Source organism: Excalfactoria chinensis, chromosome 13, assembly GCF_039878825.1.
Source record: "Excalfactoria chinensis isolate bCotChi1 chromosome 13, bCotChi1.hap2, whole genome shotgun sequence".
NCBI classification, from domain to species: domain Eukaryota; kingdom Metazoa; phylum Chordata; class Aves; order Galliformes; family Phasianidae; genus Excalfactoria; species Excalfactoria chinensis.
Genome location: NC_092837.1, coordinates 2,586,761 through 2,605,775, shown reverse-complemented (window position 1 = coordinate 2,605,775; position 19,015 = coordinate 2,586,761). Strand labels below are relative to the sequence as shown.

The 19,015-nt window shown below is 53.7% G+C and overlaps 1 protein-coding gene across 3 annotated transcripts in view; it reads right to left on the bottom strand.

Moving 5' to 3' along the window:
- The window catches only part of JADE2 (jade family PHD finger 2), a 56,126-nt gene extending 37,500 nt beyond the window's left edge, over positions 1-18,626 (bottom strand). For 2 of the 3 annotated variants that reach the window (XM_072347925.1, XM_072347927.1), the window contains exons 1-4: positions 18,240-18,626; positions 12,671-12,728; positions 10,832-10,917; positions 2,475-2,632 (exon numbers count right to left, since the gene is read on the bottom strand). In XM_072347925.1, the coding sequence (XP_072204026.1) occupies positions 2,475-2,632; positions 10,832-10,917; positions 12,671-12,728 (302 nt within the window). In that variant the 5' untranslated portion in view covers positions 18,240-18,626. Of the gene's footprint in view, positions 1-2,474; positions 2,633-10,831; positions 10,918-12,670; positions 12,729-17,965; positions 18,100-18,239 lie in introns of those variants that run through there. The other variant, XM_072347926.1, reaches the window with a different exon arrangement.
- Between the last annotated feature and the right edge of the window lie 389 nt (positions 18,627-19,015).

The following is a 19,015-nucleotide window of genomic DNA, read 5'->3' as shown; positions in this document are numbered from 1 at the left end:
CTTCCAAAGGTTTTTAGAGCCAAGCTTTGCCCTTCAGGCTGTGGGCAATTCCCAAGCAAGCTGCTGCATAAAATGAACCTCCTTTTAAGCACCGATGAGTCAGATTTGTGGTAAGGAAGCACACGATGTCCTGCACTGCCCAGCAGCCCTGCTGTGCAGGCAGCACCCACATGGCTGGTGGCATCCAGCCCTGGGCACCAGAGCACAGTGACATGGGGCCAAAGGATGCTCTTCCTCTGTGGCTCACACCAGTCTGCAATGGACTCCGTGTTAAGGTGGCTCTCAGCAAAGGCATTTCCAGGCAGCTGCTTTCTGGGTAAAGCATGCCTTAAAAAGAAAGCTCCTTCCTCCTGCTTCACCCACAGCTTTGACATTTTAGAGCTCCAGCAAAATAAAACGTTTCAAAAATCTCATTTTCAGCTTTGGATTCGCACAACCTAGAGGCAAGGCGCAAGGAGGAAGAGCGCACTTCCAAGCACACAGGCAAGAGATTAAAAGAGAGGCAGCTGCGTGCACTGCACCTTTCAGTGCACTTCCCCTTAGTTCTATGGGCAATGCTCTGTTACTCCGCTCTGAGATGAGGTACAAAGCAAAACACTTCCCCTGGCAGTGCTGCACCCGGGGCTGTGCCAGCTCTTGCCCTGAAGCAACAACCATTGGGCTTGGAACTTCCAGCCTGCAAAAAGCTCCTTGCATCACCAGCCCACAGCATTAACTGACTTAGGATGTAGGATACTGATGCCATCAGAGGGACAGAGTCCCCCACACCACGTGTGCCACCCTGCCAGAAAAGGCACCTGCACAGCCATGAGCTCATCTCGCTGCAGTGGGAAACATGCAGCTGTCCTCTGGGCAGGGACCCACACAGAAACAGAGCATTGTGAGCAGAAGGCCTTTGTGATTTGGTTCTGGTCTGCACAGAAACCCCACAGGAAGCAGGACGGAGCTGCCAGTGCTCAGGAGCCCTGGAAACAAGGGGTGGGGAGCAGACAGAGGTGTGATCTGCCTGCAGAGCTCACAGCCAGCTGCCCAGGAGCAGGCACAGCACTGCCATGCAGATGCTGCTGGGGTCAGCTGTAGAAGGGCACCTTCGGCCAGGCACCGCCAAGCTATCACTTCTCAGCTGGAAATAGACCCAGCACGATCCTCAGCTGGGGAGCAGAGCACAGACTGCGGTTAGCTATCAAAGACAACTTAAAAAAGATACTCCACTCACTGTTTCTTTTTTTGTTTTTTCCTTTTTTTTTTTTTTTTTCTTTTTTTCTTTTCTTAAGGATTAAATCAACTCAACAGCCCCCTTTACAACTTCCCTTTTGATGTGCTCGGATTCATTAAAGTTTCGTTTTTTTCTCTGTTTCCCCCTGGGAAGAGCTGGGGGGGGAAGGGGGACACACGCAAAAGTTTGCATCAGACCCAGGGCTGGCAGCTGCAAGAGCAGCTGTGGACAAATGGAGCCTTGATGGGACCAGTGTTGCCCTGAACCCCTTATGATGAGCAGCATACAGCTCCAGCCCACCCTACAGAGCACAATGCCCGTGCCATAGCTCCCCATGCTCCCTGCATGGCATCCTCAGCCACTGCTGTGATGGGGCAGTGGCTTGCCCACGTTTCTTTTGTGCCTCAGCAGCTGCTTCAGTGTCTCCTTTAAACTCAGTTCCCCATTTTAAAATAGCTAATGAGGCACCAATCTAGGCCAATACAAAGTCCTGCAGATGCCTGGCTAATGCTGGGCTCCCCAGCCCTCCAATCCCTGCATCCCCATCATATTTTCAACACATAAGAACAGCTCACAGAAGTTCTTAATTTAGGGGCCAGCTCCTGCACCCCCACATTATGACATACAGCTCCACCATAGCCATAGAATGGGGCTGGGTTGGAGGGACCTCAGAGCCCCCCCAGCATTGGCTGGCTGTGCCCTGGCAGCTCAGGCTGCTCAGGGATGGTGCATCCACATCTCTGAGTGCCAGTGACTCTCCACCACTGGGTAAAGAATGTCCTCCTAATACCCAATCTAAATCTCCTTTTGTTTAGTTTAAAGCCATCAGCCACTTGTCCTGTCACTGTCCATGTAAAAAGTCTCCCTCCCCCTGTCTACAAGCACCCCTCAAGTTCTGATGACTGCAGCGAGGTCTCCCTTCTTCTCTTCTCCAGGCCAAACAGCCGCAGCCCTTTTCAACATGTGAGAGGTGCTCCACACCTCCGAGCACTGAATCACAGAACCATTACGGTTGGGAAAGACCTCTAAGATCCTCAAGTCCAACCCATCTCACCCCACCATGCCCACTGACCACATCCCCAGGTGCCACATCTCCATGTTTCTGGAACGCCTCCACCAACTCCAATGTCTGACCACTATTCCCAAGAAGAAATCAATCTTAATATCCAACCTAATATCATCCTCACGGCTTCTCTCTGGTTTTCCCAGCTCAGAACCCTGCAGCCATAAGCACACAAGGTGCAGGGATGCTGCTTACCTGACCACAGGCTGAGGGATGGCCTCAGCACTGGCCGGAACCTGCACGCCCTTCTCCCACTCCTGGCGCCAGGGGTCTGCCAGCACGTAGTACTCCTCAGGGCTGAGCTGGAAGGAGTCGGGGATCTTCATGGCTGTTATCAGGTCTGTGCGGAAAACCTGCAAAGGGAAAATACCAACAGTGGGTGGAGGGCAGGAACTGGGGCATGGCCATGGGCGACGGTGTGGTAGATGTGCCATGTTGGCCTGATGCCGTGATGGGCTGCGTTCTCCTGGGTGATCGGTGCTCACAGCAATGGGCTTCCTACCACTTTCACTGGGGCAGGAAATGCTCCCCTTATTCTTGACGTGAAAGGCGATGAGCAGCTTTTGTGCACCCACAGGCATGAAGCGCAGCCCACCTCACTGGGTGACCCTGCCCCAGTTTTGGCACTGCACACTGGCAGGTAACTCCAGATGTTACTGGGGTCAACAGAAGGAATTTGAAGGGATATTTATGGGAATAGCTGACAGCAGCTCCATCTCCAGGACTGCTGAAGTGAAGAGCATCAGCATCAGAGCATCCCCACGATAATCCTGCAGCTCTGCTGCTCTGGCCACAGCTGGAGCCATGGCTATGGAAAGCCTGCCTGGCTGGGTCTGGGGTTGGGTGAGGAGTTTGGAACTGGTGTGTTAAAATGGGCTCCCAGCCGCCTAATGGGCCGGTGGAAACACAAAGGCATTGCTGAGCTGTAATGCCATTTCACATGCTTATTGTCTCCCTCATACCCGAGGGCAAAGCTGAGTTTACAGTCTTGGAAAAAATCTGTTTGCTTAGTGAACAGGAAAATCTCTGGCTAAATGGTGATATAGATGCCTGTGTCCATGCCCACAGCCAAACACACGAGGTTTTTCCTGACCCACTAAACCCGCTCGGAGACAGACACAGAGCCCTCCCTGCGACAACCCCAACTCCTGAGCAGGGAATGGGCTCTCTCCCATCTCACGTTTGGCCCTGCAGAGCCTTCCCCCAATGCACTGAGATGAGAAAAGCATTCCAAAATAACCCACTGCGGTAAATAAGGCTTTCCTTCCAGGGGACTGCCTGACAGCAGCGGCGCGAGCAATCCTGTCTCTTGCAGGGTAAAAATAAATCGTAAATGAAAATGGATGGTTTCTCCTCTCCACCATCTGCTATTAGCTGCAATGATGTCAATGGTGCCAGCAGCCAGACTGGGACACCGCCGAGCTCCAAGCACTGTGCTCCTTCTGCAGAGCTGGGACAGACCAGGTGTTTCCTTTGGTACTGATTTGTCTGTTTGCAGTGTCAGCCTCAGATCGAGGACTGCTTTGTGAGATCCACAGTAGATGCCACAGGATGGTTTAACACTTTCAATTCAATGATAACACTCTATGTTTTGGAAACTAAATCAGCTAAGAGGCAGGAAACTAAACATTAACTAAGACCACTGAGACCAGGATTTAGGTCAGTTTGTTTAATCCCCAGAGCCTCAGCTGATAACCCAATTAGAGCTAAATACAATAAATGACCTTTTCCATGTTGGGACCTCCTGGAACTGTGCAGGTACCTCCTTCTCATCACTGCCCATACTCCTACAAAGCAGATCTGAGCACAGCCCCAGCGCATCCCTCAATGGTCACAACTGACAGCTTCCATACTGCAGTCACACAGGGACTCCACGTCTGAATGGGGTTCCGTGTCAGAAAGATCAAATTCCTCTAAGCCCCCGAGTGCAACAGATTCCTTGCTACAAGCACCACGGTAACGTTTTGCTATGCTGTCAGTGCATTAATAAATAAATAAATAGAGATTAAGATCAACACTAATTAAGCACGAGGAGTATGCAAGAAGTCATAATCCTCGCAGAGCCGCGTGTTGGTGCACCAGGCAGCAAGAAGTAAACAAGGTCAACCTGCTGCAGCTCCACTGCTACATGCTCCGGCCAGGACACAGCGCACACACCTCCCCACTGCACAGCCCTCCCTACAGATCCTGCCCCCCGTCTCTTCCCCAAATCCACCCCTTCTGGCTCTTCAGCCCACATCCCCGAAGAAGCTGAGCTTTAATTTTAAGCCAAATAAGCACGATTGTATCTATTTCCCCAATGATGATAAGGCGCATCGCGGGCTGGATGTGCAATCTTACCACTTCATTTATTTAGTCCTTCTTGGAAAACAGATAAGCTCACACTTCCAAAGGCAGCGAGCACGCCAGCACTTTATCACAGCGATGCCTCTGTCTCTTCATGAAGAACTGGAAACGCTCAAATTATTAACCATCAAAGCAGAACACTTTAGAAATGATAGAACGCCAGAGAAATTGTAAAGGAAAGCAGATCAGTTGTCTGGAAATCTCCCAACAGCTAATATGCACAAATTGTAATCTAAATGCCTTTTTGTTTTGAATTGTCTGGGATTAGGGATGGGAAAAGACTCAATTATTCTACTCAAACTCTTCTGAATTATTTATGAAAACTAAATAAAGGACAAATTGGGCACTGATGAACTGAGGACCTGGCGGTGAAGAGAAAGTTGTGTACCAGAAAACAAGCAATTTTCCCTCAATAGCACTGTTTACTGTTTCCTCCCTCTCGCAGGAACTCACAGTTTGTCTCGGCAGCCCGGCTGCCACCTCCCCCCATGCCACTGCTGTGCTGCAGGGACTGCTGGGTGCCCACCTCAGTGGCACATAGGGCCAATGGCAGCACCAAGAGGGACAGAGCAGCCAAGCTGTCATACGCTATACGGAACCAGCAGTCAAAAACTGCAGATGTGAATTATTTCCCTTTGCTTTCATGGTACTACATGATTCCAATGGCCAGCAGAGCTCTTACACCCAGAAACACCTGGTCAATATATATGACCATTGGGTTACAGGCTCCTGCAGCTCTTGTTAGTTAAGTCAAGTCCTACCATACACGTCCCATGGATGAACCACACAGATCATCAGGAGCACGAGGTACCTCTGGGTGATGCTCCTCTGAACGATGTGAAGAAGCCACATCTGCCTCCTCCCATGTGCTGCCAAGAGCTGCACGAGCAGCACAACAGCTTCTCCAGGAAATAATCCCATCACGGAGACCATCATCTGTCCTGTTCCTCAGCTTCACCACTGGGTTCCAGTTGACCTGCAGGACACCCAGCCAATGACTTCCCACGGGGTGACAGGGCCATCAAGTCACTTGCTGCCCACTGGCCCCTTAACACCTGCCTCTGCCACTTCCTCATCCCTTCAACACATGATGCTGGGCTGGCAGCCCACCCTAAAGGTCCAGAAACATGAGAAGTCAATGCAGAACAAGAACTATCACATTACCCAAGGATATACCCATCTTTGTTATTATTTCTGTAGTTCGCTGCTGTGAAGCAAAAACCATATCAATCTCTCTCAACTAAAACCAAACACTACATTAATGAGAAACAAAACTTCTGATTCTGACATCCTGATTTCTCACTTTGCCTGGCTCCAGAAGAGTATTCCTGTGGCTGCAACAGCAACCCAAATGTCCCCTCCTGTGACCTGGGGATGCATCCAGGGCTCAGCTCAACGTGGGGCTGCACCACACAAAAAGCATCCTCCTCCAGTTCTGCACTTCACTGCCCATCAGCCCTGCCTTCAGACCTCTTCACAGCCTCTCTGAGATCCCCATATCAATTTCAAGGTCCTCTCACTCACCTACAAACCTCCTCAACACAGCAGTGTGCTGAGCTTGTCACTGCTCAGCTCCACTTAACACAAGGACTGTGCTTTTAGAGGGAGCACACAGCGGGGCCAAAGCTGCCACTTACCCCACCAGCCCCACACACCGACCCGAGAACATCAGATTCACATCCTTTACTAACTGCTTTCCACTTATATGAGATCAGCTGCTGGGCGAGAGCCAAGAAGCTGAATCTGTTTTGGTCTTTAAATCTAAACTAAAGAAACACTCGTCTAGCGCTGCCTTTAATTAGCTCTGAGAAGTGCAGTGAGCCCGGGGACCACACCGGGTCCTGTGCGGTGGTGGCAGCCCTTGTACAGGTTCTTGTTTGTTCATGATGGTGTTTGTATCCCACAAAGGGTTTGCAAAAATGAACCTCCCCGAAGTGCTCCACGCTGCAGAGTGCGGCGCTCTCTGATACCCAGCACCTGTAGCAGCATCCCTGCAGGCTCCACAGCACCACCGGGAGCACTGGGCACTGTTTCTTCCATGGCTGTGCAGTGATGGTTCCCAGCATGAAGCGGTTCTGGAAGCTCAGACAAAAGGTTTCCTTTGGATTCTGGTCCGACACCACTCCTCCATCACCACCCATTCCACAAGGTCTCACCCATCCCTGTAGGTCTCTCCTTCCTTCGGCGATGCAATGAGCCCTTCATTCTTTCAAGCAGAAAATTGTTTGCTGTAGCTCATGAGTCACAAGGATTTTGAGAGAAAGAGAAAACAATGAGAACAATGGGAGCCCTGGGAATATCTTCTGGTTGGACAAACTGTCTTCGTATCAGCTGGAGCTGGCACCTCTGTGGGTCCAGCCCTTGGCCGCCCACCCAGCTCCCTCCCCATCTCATTTCCCAGGCATTCTGTCACACTCTTCTGGCCCATTCCAAAAGGAGCAGAGCAGCAATGAGCAGCAGCAGGGCTCAGAAACGTGGCAGTGCCTGGTGCATGTCTGTGAGCCGTGATATTATCTGCCTGTGGGGAGAAGAATACTTACTCTCATGTTCATTTGGGATCTAGGCCACTATCTCTTAATCTATTCTTGTTTCCTCTTGAAATGCTGAATGTTAAAAGACCCAATGAACATGAGAATTTAAAATAGGAACTAGAAGCATTTTCGTCCTGCCCTTCTCAGCATTCAAAAGACAATGGCTTTAATCTGTTAGAACCACGCTGGCTTGGGAAAAGCAACAAAGGCACCGCAGTCCAACCTTTCAGCAGCGGCATATTTTCTCTTAATCCAGCACAGCAGAAGTACGTCCAGCGCTGCCTGGCCATATGGCCTCTTACAAATGTCTTTCTTAGAGCACAAAGAGCCCAGGGACTAAATTCACAGTGCCCTGTAGCAGTATGTACCAACTGCAATGGGAAAAGATATCAACAGAGAGAGAACCGGTGCAATAGCAATTGCTTTCCAGAAGGTAAATGATATAAAAATGAGAGTGTTTAAAAAGGGTTAAGTGCTTGTAAAGAGATGGAAAAAGACGTCTTTCCCAGCACGGAAGTCATATCTAAAGGAGGAAAGCAGAAAATAATGTAAATTGTATAAATCCACAGTTTCCCCCTCATCCTCAAGGCGGCGTGCAGCTGCAGCCCTGAGATCCCCAACAGGATGGGTCTGAACGAGAGGGGCAGTGCTGACACTGGGTGAGATGAGCAGCAGCTGCACAGAGAGAGCTGACAGCGGAGCTGTGCCGGGCAGCAGGGTGACCCAGAGCAGCAGGTACCTCTGCCCCCACAAAGCATTCCAGCAGTGCAGCTCGCGGCAGCGCTCTGGATCCCGAATAGTTCAGAAGCTAATGACTAACATCCTGGCTAACACAGTGACTCAGATGTAGCATCCAAGAGAGTCCCCAGGCCGCTGACGGCTGGGAGCTGCAGGATGTAACCGGCGAGCATTGTTACACACTTGCCTTGTTCTTATATCCTCTGCTTAGACACTGACAACTGTTCCCTGTCAGAAACAGGACAGAGGGCTGATGACTCCCATCAGACCCAGCAAGGCTTACGCTGGCATCCCCGCAGCCCTATAGTTGGGGCAGGATTGCACTAACATGCTGGCACGAGAAGCAAAAATCCATACTTCAGGCACATCTCAACTCTGTTACAGATTCAGCATCAAAAGCCAGGAGGAGCACATCCTGCACCCTGCTGCCACCAGCAGCATCCCTGCACCCTACAGAACTGCTTGGGGCAGCAGTACTTGGGGTTGCAGGAACCCCCACTCCCTCCAGGCCATGTCCAGGGATGAATGAGCCCTAATGAGATAAAAGCAATCAGGAGATTAACGCAATCAGGCACTGCTGATACAAGGAGCTGCCTGACTCCATCCTCAGCCCTGAGGCTTCCCTGCCAGCAGCCTGGTGGGCACGGGGACAGCTGCCACCTTTGTGAGCTTTCACAGAGCCTGGTGTCTGGGACACATCGAGAGGGAGCCCAGGCAGAGCCCTGTGACATGCACAGATAAATATAATCACCCTCCCTGGCAATGGCCACCATCACGGATGTTTACAAACAGCTCAGTACTTTTCCATGTTAAGAAGCTTGTTTTTCCAGATGCCTCCTATCGGGTGGTTTTTAATGTGCATAGTTAATCCCTTCTCACAGAGTCTTTCATAATAAACATCACCCCCTGACCCAGCTAATAACTATGTAACACTAATGCTTCTGATTTTTTATCTCCTGTGCACGTTGCCAGGGGAATGCAGATGGCAGCAGGGCCTCCAGCCCTCTTGCAGGGAAACAGGGACACAACTTTAGGAGGGACAGCAGAGGTTGGGGGTGGTCTCCAGGCTGTCCCCCAACACCACTGCCCCTCCATCCCAAGCTGTACCTGAGCTGCCTGCGCTGGGGAGCTGGCAGTGCACAGAGTGCTGCTTGGATCCAGAAGCCTTGTGCAAATCTGAGTCTGGGCTGGTGTTTGAAATGGCTACATCACCCCAAAATGACTGAGGCAGGCTGTATGGCAGGGCGTGATGTCCAGTAGGTTCATTGTGCTTTCCCTTGCTGCCTTCTCCATTCTCAGTACGATGATCAAGGCTCCCGGCCATTTCAAGTGAAGCAGGTTTGACAGCAGCGTGTTGAGGGTTTTGCTCTTTTCCACATTTGCCATTCCAGGACATGATGCCCACCCAGCTTTGTGCCCAAAAATCTCCCTGCACGAAGCCCTACAGCACTTCCCATGGACAGAGGCAGGCACTGCTGCAGCTCAGCACCAGGCACAGCATGCCCAGGGTGCCACGGCCACAGCAGGACATGAGGCAGCTGGGGATGCTTTGGAAGATGCTGTTGTAGGGGGAATGCATAAACCAATGCTCAATGAGAAGACCTCCACACCACTGCTGTGTGCCCTGGGCCATGCCGATGATGCTCAGCCAAGCCCTTGGCTTCCACCCAGAGCTGAACCTGGCTGGCATTGCACCCAGCAGCCACAGGGAAGAAGCAAGATGGGGGATTCCAGCCGAGATCCAGACAGCTCACATCTGCTCAGGTTCCCACTGAACTCTTATAGTTGGTTTGTCAGCTTGAGTGTCCTGGCCCAACTCCAGCACTGCGTGTTGCCTTTCCCAGGTCCCCTGCGGTTCCAGTTCCAATGTGCTGCTGTGGATCACTCTGCCCCAACTGTTACATGAACCCAGAACAGTTCTCCAGCGTTGCACTGCCAAGCTTTGTTCCACTTTGCTTGCTACAGAGCTGCATGCTCTGAACCTGGTCCTGGACCTCACATGTCCTGCTGGGCGCCCCAGACACAGCCCAGTGACATCCCCAGGGCGCACACCCAGCTCACCCCCCATCCTTAGTGTGATCTCACGGAGGGGTGATGGTGTCCCAGCAGCAGGAGATGCCCCAGATGCTGTCTCGGCACTTGGGGCTCAGCTCACAGAACCCCCTTCATTCATTTTGAGACACACACTGGTAACCACAAAGCGAGATTCCCAGCCCTGGCACACTGTCCCAGCAGTGCTGTCAGCAGGCAGTGACACCTGCTTCTAGGCTCTTTGTTCACTGGAGAGTTCCCAAGTACCTGAGCAGTCACAGCAGCTCCTCAGCCCTTAAGGCACAAGCAACCTGGGCTTTTTAAGCCCCCATACACTGCCAACACATTAGATACATCAGTGTAAATCTGTTACACAGATAAAAACTAAGCGCAGCTGTAACTCAGGCAGTGACCACAGGAAAACCTCAAAATCTCTGCTCAGCTCAAAGCAAAGGGGGGATGTTACAAAGGTCTGTGCTCACCAGGCCACAGCCCCAGGAGCAGCACAGCTTGGCAGCTCAAGTCAGGATTTACTGCCTGCGTTCAGAGAGGCTGCAGCCCTGCCAGCTCCACCTTCAGCTAAACTTAGCTCTGTTTGGACACTGGTCTGGATGGAAATGTGTGAGCAATGTCACTCTGGCTTTGCTCACACTGCTCTGGGAATGAAGATGACTGCCACTAAACAGAGAAGTTGCTACAACAACAGCTCACGCTCAGTATAGTTTCTATGTCTATTGGAAACAAAACTGGGACCCGTGCAGAGGCAGCAGGGCACAGCCAAAGGGCACCAGGTGGGCACCAAGCCTGGGATGCCAGCATAAGGCCACCTCCAAACCCCATATGCAAGAACAGGACCCCTCTGAGAACCAGGATATCAGGTCACGGGCAGCACTTCACACTGCATACCTCAGAGGGCTTCTTCTCCTTCTGCCGGGACCAGCTGGATTTGGTGTTGGGGATTTTGGAGCATCTGGACGCGGACGTGGTGTGACCTGCAAGGAGGCAGAAGAGACGTCACCCAACAAAGAGATCCAAGTTCTGCCTGTGTCTGCATCACTGTGTGTCACTGCTGCCACTACAGCCCCAAGCCAACCCTGGACAATGCTAGGAGGTGATAAACCCCAGGGCGGCATTACTGCTGTGTGCGTTTCAGGGTGCTTCACCAGAACACATTAACATCGCTTTCCCGATGCTGCAGATAATGAAACACAGCCCCTTAAACTTAAGAAAACTGTTCTCAAGAGGAGATATCACAACTACCCAAAGCCAGAAGAACAAACAGCTTCTATGAGGAAGTAAGCCAGGGCTTAATGCTCCTGAAATCAGGGATCTCCTGGAATCACCACTTAGGGAGGTGAGATTGAACTGTTCCAGCATGGGTGCTCCCAGTGAAGGCCCTGAACCGCTCAAGGACTTCAGACTCCAGCAAAAAGAAATACTGGATGCAAGTGTAAAACTTCCTCACCAGCAGCAGGATCAGTAACTTCCATGCTCTGTGCAGCTCAGCAGCCCCCTCTGCACACAACAGCACATGTCAGTAGTAGGAGAGTATTTGCTATGGGATCTGGGATTGCTTTACTCTGGGATTATTATGAATGGACTCTCACTGTCCTGACTCATGCAGTACTACCACTGCTGCTGCCACCTCCATGAGGCAATGGCTGCTGGAGCCTGAAATGCAATGGGAGTTCTGTTATTAATTCCTATTTCCAGCTCACCTGTGTTACTTTTACTGCTACTGCCAGCATCAAGAAAAAAAGATGTTAGCATTTGGTGATAGTAAATGATAAACTAATTGCTGGTAGCATCTTTTGTACAACCGGATCCTTCCGGATGCACAGCAGTATTTTGGGAGCACACCAAATTGGCTGTTGATTGGTCAACTGAGCACCGCTTTCACCACTGGAGGGCTGAACCACACTGTGCCTATAAGCCAGTGCCAAACCAGTGCCATGTGGCACTGCAGTCATAGAGCCTTAGATCACCACTACCACCACATCTCCTGGGCAAAGGCACAGCAAAGAGGTCATCCTTCTGTTTACAGTTATCCTGCAGGAGAGCATTTGTCAACAGCTTCAGTATCACCTGCAGCACAAGTATCAAAGTCCAACAGAGATAAGGGCACGATGTTTTATGCCAGGACGTGGATGCCAGGGGGATGCCTCAACCCCCAACGTAGTTCAGTGGTGCTGCTGCAGCGGGCAAAGCCCTGCGACAAGTGGGAGAGGAAAGCACTCTATTTATAGCCAAAATTCAGCACATTTGCACATATTTATTGTTGAGCACATGCTTCTGCACTCCACCAAATGAGGATGAAGTGAGGTATGTGCCTGACAGCAAGCGTGGGCTTGCAAGCTTTGCTGGCTTGAGCTCTGTCCCTTTTCCCACATCCCTCCTCAGCCCACAGGAAGGGGCTTCACCCTGACCCCAGCAGAAGTCTCCCTGTCCCCCAGCACAGCTCAGTTGGGGGCTCATGGGGCTCAACTCCCTGCATGAGTGGGGGACTTAAAGCAGAACGAGGTGCACACAGCCCAACATCTCCACTGCTAACAGCTTCTGCTGTACATCAGTGCTGCATTTCTGACAAACCCAACCCTATGTGCGATTCACTGTGAAGCAAATCTCCAGCAAGTGCAGAAGACACAGCTTCCTCAGCTCTTTACAAAGTAATTATTCCAACGCTTCCCCTGCTGGAGGTGAACCACTTCAGTTATCTAGCCCAAAGTCTCAAATTAAAGGTCTTACTGTCAGTGGTGTCTGAGTTATCACTGCTGATGGAGTACTTCCGTCGTTTTTCTTCCATCTGCAACAAAAATGAACAGCACATTACAGCCCATTCCCAGATCCCCCCTCTGCACCCTCACCTGCCCGCCCCAGGTGCCACCCTGGCTCCAAAAATGGACATGTGAAATCCCCGCTGGGTTTTCATTTATCAGCACGTGGCTGTGTTTCTCTCCCAGCTCTCCCTGCTCCCAGGCAGTACAGAAACACACACTGACTGCTCAGAGCAGTGCTCTGCAGCACACACAGCCTCAGGGCCATGTGCAGCTCCACGCCGCGCGGTGCCCCATGAGGCTGCAGGGCTGGAGGCTGTGCCCAGAACTACCGGGCTGCGGTTGTGGGAAGTGCACAGCTACAGGAATGGAAACTCTGTGCACTCTTCGTATGCCTGCAGGGGAAGTCCATGCAGCACTGAGTTCAAGAGGACCCCTGCGTGCAACCAGCCCGGGGTTTTACCCTCTGAGTCATCTTCCCACTCGGACTGCACTGACTTCTTTTAAGAGCTGTGATGTATCCGCAGCCTGAAGCATGCCTCCCGCAGCCCAGACCTCCTCCAGCACTGCTGGGCAGTCCCTGGCTGCTGCCACAGCCCTGTCACCTCCTGGAGATGGGCAGTGGGCACCCAGTGCAGGGCAGAGCTGCAGTGGGGCTCAGAACGAGGCAGGAGTGTCCAATAGCAACACTTCCTCCACTCAGGGACTGAGCAGGCAGAGCTGAAGGGTAATGAAGGGTAAGCACTTGTGTTAACACCTGTGTTAGCAGGTGCTTGGAAAAAAGGCAAAAAAAAAAAAAAAAAAAAAAAAAGAGGGAAAAATGAAAACGAAAGCAAAGGTTTTCACTTGAGAAGAGCTTGGTTCCTCAGGGTTCAGCTGGTGGTGATCAGCACAGCCCCACCTCCAGGGCTTGAATGGAGCATTACGCATGGACCATGCTGCTGAGAGCCACCAGCACCTGCAGGAAGAGGCACTGACCCCACAGACACCTCCCTGGTGCCTTCTGTAAGCACATTCTGTGAGAACCTGAGGCACAGAGACTCTGTGATCCAGGGGAAAGGACACAACTGTCCTGTGAGGGTCAGCAGCAGCACACCACGCACACTGGAGGAGGTTCCACTTGGGCACAGTTCCCCACCGGCCCCTCCCAGCACCTGCACCCAACAATCTGTGCGCTGCATTTCACACCAACAGAAGGGACAACGCCACAAAGCACCATCAACATTTGAACTATTGAGGCTGTTGTAAGGCATTGCCCTGTCAAAACACCATTAAAAACGTTCCTTGAGAATATGGCAATGCTGATACATTCCTCCAGTGATTCCCAGGGAAGCAGCTGTTATTAAGCCAGCTGTGTTCCAAGCAGCCGTTAGGTTTTGCTTGGGGAAGAAGATACTGAAGGCAGATTTACCTGCAGTTTGCTTTCTTTCAATGGAAATCCTACCTGAATGCTTGGCTCCCACTGGCTGGCTCTTAGAGCATAGAGATGGAGCTGTGCTTACTGATCCATGGAGCCGCTCAACACTGACATCCCATAAACCAAAGCCAACAGAGAAAAAAACCACCTGAGCTGGAGCAAAGGAATGCTACTGGGGCCCAAAGACATTTCCAGTTCTCCTATCTTTGGCTTTATAGCAAGACAGCACAATTGGCATCACTGTCCTACCATGGGAAAGAAGGTGCATCTTCAGTGCCCAGTACAAGGGGAGGGGGGGTGTCAGGGCTGGGGGCTGCTTGTGGCTATGGGGTATTTGTGGGATGAGTTTGTACTCACATACAGAAGTAGCTCAACACCACAGGTTAAATTGTGGCCCTATTTCAACAAATTATTTTTGCCCCAGTGTGACAGGCACCAAGAGAGCATCCTCTGAACTAAACTGCATTTCAATTGCTCTGAATGAAACCCCTGACTGAGCAAAGTATGGACCTTTCTGAACACAGCAGCACCAAAATGCAGCCCCAGCCCGGGAAGGGGACAGCACAGAGCAGCACCAACCGCCTGCAGGAAGGGAAACACCTAAAACACAAAGCTTGAGCAGACCTTTCAGAAAGTAACTTCCAGGACGCAGCTTCCTGAAGGACTCATCTTCCAGAGCCCGCCCAACAGCAGTAAACAGCACGGTACTCAACAGAGGAATTTACTGTAGAAAAAGGGTAATTGGGCCATTTCCCCATCTGGAGCTCAGGGCTATAAAGTCTGATGGTGGCTGGGCACCCTGCTGGCATCCCTCCATCCCTGCTGCCCACATTCCCGCTCCCCAGCATTCCTGCATCCCAGCCCTCGCACCCCCGGAGCTCTCTCTGCCCATTCCTGCCCCCCACCAGCCTCCAACTCCGGGCTCGGCTCAGCCGGTGTGATACAGAGCCATTCAAAGTCTCCACAAAACGCAGTGCATTGCTCCAAAATTAATCCTCCGTTTACATTAGGAGCTAATTTCACCTTTAACTGACCCGTTCCCCACATGGCATCATTATTAAAGTCATAAACAAATACCAAAAAAATTTGTAATACTTTGAAAAGGTCGCTCTTAGGTCAAACTTGGCCCAAAATCTGGCTTTGACAGAGCCAGAAACCAGGAGAAAGGTTTCTATGTATGCTCGCTTAAAAGATTCAAATAGAAACAGATGTGGGTTTCTTTTATAAACAAATGAACATCCCCCTGAAGTGTCTGCAACTCGACTGGACTGCGCCAGTGCCTGGAAACTCGAAAACCGGATTGATTGCGAACTAACACATGCTCAGCATCGCCTTTGTTCCAGCTGAAAACGGCAAATAAATGCAAAACCGAGGAACGCGATGGCCTGCCATCAGCCTAAACAAATTTAAATCGCCAGGACCCGGGGCGAATCAGCCTCGGGATGGGCAGCAGAGTGGGGGTGGGCGGCGGATGGGGATGCTGCCATAGCCCGTGCCGCTGACTCGAGCATCCCTGCCGGAGGAAACCCCGGTGCGAAGCATCCCCATCGCCACTATGAGACGAGGGGATGCGGTTTTGCCCTGCCCACGGGAAGAAGTAGAGGAGCGGAGAAGTGGAGGCAGAGCAGAAGCACCTGCCCAAACCCTGAGCTGCCGTCCTGTCTGTCCCCAGGTCCCATGTAGCCCGGAAAGGGCTCAGGCCGTCTCCTCGCCCTCTGCCATCACCTTCGCTCAGGGGAACCACAGAGGTTTCCCAGCTCCCTGCGAGCTCCTCGCTCTGAGCATCACACGTGCGTTCAGGGGATTCCCGGTGGCACCGCGTGCGGCGGCCCTTTGGGTCACTGGGGGAGCGGCTCTGAACTGGGACAAGAGAAATTCGCGCAGATTAGTTGCTTCTACAGGGAACGCAGCACAGAAATCCGCACAAACGGCAGGAAAAGCAGGGCTCGGCCACCGGCTCGCGGCAGCGCTCGGGGACGCGCCGCGCTCCCAACACCGCGACCTCCGCTCGGTGACAGTTGAGCAACAGCGGCTGAGATATGCGCTGTGTTTGTGAGCTGCAATGAGACTGCAGAAAACCACTTCCCTGTTTGTTCCTCCGGCACAGAAATAGGAACACAAACAGAAAATAGTGCCCCCAGCGGCACGCGCACCCGCCCGGCTTCGGACCGGCGCATCCCGGTGCGCCCCGGCGTGTCCCGGCGCGGGGGGGCACGGAGCCATGGGGGCGGCCTCCAGCGCTCCCCCCGCGTTAACCATTTCCCGGCTCTGTCTAGGAAAGCAGCGCGTTGTTAGAAAGCTGCTCACGGAGGAGGAGGGGTGGGGAGGCGGTGGGAAGCTCCCAGCCCCGCTCCGCTGTCCTGGCGGCGCTGCTTTTTCCTCATAACAGACCGGGGAGCTCCGGGCGGCCCCGCTTCCCCGACGGCAAGACGTACTTTCCGACCGGGGATGCCCCCGCAGCGTACCCACAGCCCAGCAGCACGGGTGGGCTCGCAGCCCCGCGTCTGGGGCGGGGGGTCAGCGCTGCTCCGTCCCGAACCCTCCGGGGAGAGCAGCACAGCCCCGGGCAGCCCGAAGCCGGCAGCGGGAGATGGAGGGGCGCGGGTTAAGGGCTCCCGGCACAGCCCCGCGCCCAGGTGGAGCCGCCCCTCGCTCCAGCTGCGCCGCTGTCTCGGTTCCCGGGGGCACCATTTAATCTCATTTAAATTTAAAACAAAACAAGCCCTCGTTTACTTCCTGTGCTTTGCCATTTTTTTGCCCCAAATCTAGCAGGGGATTTTCTTTTTTTTTAACTTTATTACTCACATTTCTAACTTTCCTTTCCTGACTTGTTATCCCCTCATTCCCCAGTCTGCCTGCAGCAATGCCCCGACACAGCGCCGGCAATCAGCCGGGCCATCCCAAGGCCATCCCCATCCCGCACCTCCGGAGCACCGCACGGGCCTGAGCCGCTGCGGAACCCCCGCACCAAACCCCGCACGCAGCGCCCCGCGCCGGCCCTGTGCCTGCCTCTGTGCGGGACCACCTGCCCGACTTTCCCAACTCGGTGCCCAAACCCCATCAGCAACCACATGAATTTCATCTCGCCGCTTAGAAATCTCGCACGTCCCCTTCCCACTCTGTGCTCCAAGCCTTCATTTTTAGAGATCAGCCTCAATTTTCCTAAGGAAAACAAACGTAACCTTTGATGTAACCTTTCTGCGAGCTATTTTTGCTCCTATCTCGAGCTTATTTTAACCTCGGTAGCCAATAAACGCTTAAAGGTCAAACCCCGTTCCTACGATCTCCTCTCACTCCCGGGGGGAAGCCGGAGCTCGCTGATGTTTCCCAAGCAAACCCCTTCTCTCCCGACCGTCCCAGCGCCCCCAAACTCAACACCGCTCACTGCGGTGCGGGAGGGGGACAGGGGGGCGGGGAGGACGAGCTGAGTGTTTTCCCTCCGGGATGCCTTCAGCCCCTTCCTCACTCCGCATTCGCCCGGGGTTCACAGGTACGAGTTATTCCCACCCCCCCCTTCACAACCCCGATGGCGGCAGGTGGGGAAGGGGCCGGGTAACCCCGGGGGTGGCGGAGAGCTGGGGAGGGCGGGGGAAGGGGGGGGGCAGGAGGCGGCCGCCACGCCCCCGATCCCCGCGCCGCCGGGCACAGCCCCTACGGCCCCCCCCACCCCGGAGCTCACCCCCACCCCCCCCCCGCCCCCGGTAACGCGCAGAGCCCCCTAGAAACGCGGAGCGCGGTCCGTCCGCACAGCCGCTGCCGCAGTCATTAATTTCGGGGGAATACGAGGGGAGGGGAAGGGGGGAGAAGGAAAAAAAGAGAAAAGAAAAAGCAAAAAGCTGCGGGGCGAACCTGGAAAAGTTCGTGTTTACATCCCCGCCGCTCATCGCCTCGCGCACTTTAAAACCGGGGAAGGGACCAACATGCGCAATCCGCCCCCTGGAAATGCCGCACATCCCCCAGCCGGGAGGAGGGAGACGAGGAAATAAATAAATAACGAGAGGAGATAGGGAAATAAATAATTAAAACAAAATAAGAGAAGCGCTGCGAAATGCCCCCCCTCGATCGACCTCCCCCCCCCCCCCCCCCCATCCCTTCCCATCCGCCTCCCCCCGCGCAGCCTCACCTTTGCCGGAGCAGCGTCCGCGGAGAGTTGCGCCTGGCAGCGGGGGGCGGCGGGGAGGGGCGGGGCGGGTGGGATGGGATGGGGACGGGATGGGGACGGGGATGCGCAGAGCCCCTCACGCCGCTGTCATCGCCGCCGTCCCGGCCCTGCTCAGGGGCGGCCGCCCGGGAACTCCATGGCTGCTCCCAGCCGAGATGGCCGCTCGCAGCGCGGCCCGCCGAGCCCTGCCCGCCCGCCGCGGGTGCTCTCTGTTGGGTTTTTTTTCACCCCGCACTTCCTCAGGATCTCCTCGCCCCGCCGCTCGGGCTCCGGGAGGAGGGAGGCGGAGAAGCCACTTTCGGAGCGGGGCCGGATAATGGTGCTGCCGCTCCCCCCCCCCCCCCCCCCCAACCCCCCACCCTCCCCTCCCTCCCGCCCCAAATCTTTTTCCCCCTTAATTTCTTCCTCCCCCTCCGGGGCTCCGCGCGGGGCCAGGTGTCTCCGCTCCCCGCTCAGCCCCCGCCGGGCCGCGGGGGCCCCATGGCTGCGGCCGGAGCCCGGCGCTGCCCGCACCGCCCCGCACCGCCCCGCGTCCCGTTCGCGGCCGCCCCGCACACACCCCCCGCTCACTCTTTACCTCCTCTTCCCCCCCCGCCCCCCCCTTTCCCCGCTGCGCTCCCCTCTCCCGGTTACGCACACGGTACACGCGGGGCTGCTGCTGCAACCTTAAAAAAAAAAAAGAAAATGAAAAATGAAAAAAAAAAAAAAAAAGGCTTATACTTAAAAAAAAAAAAACC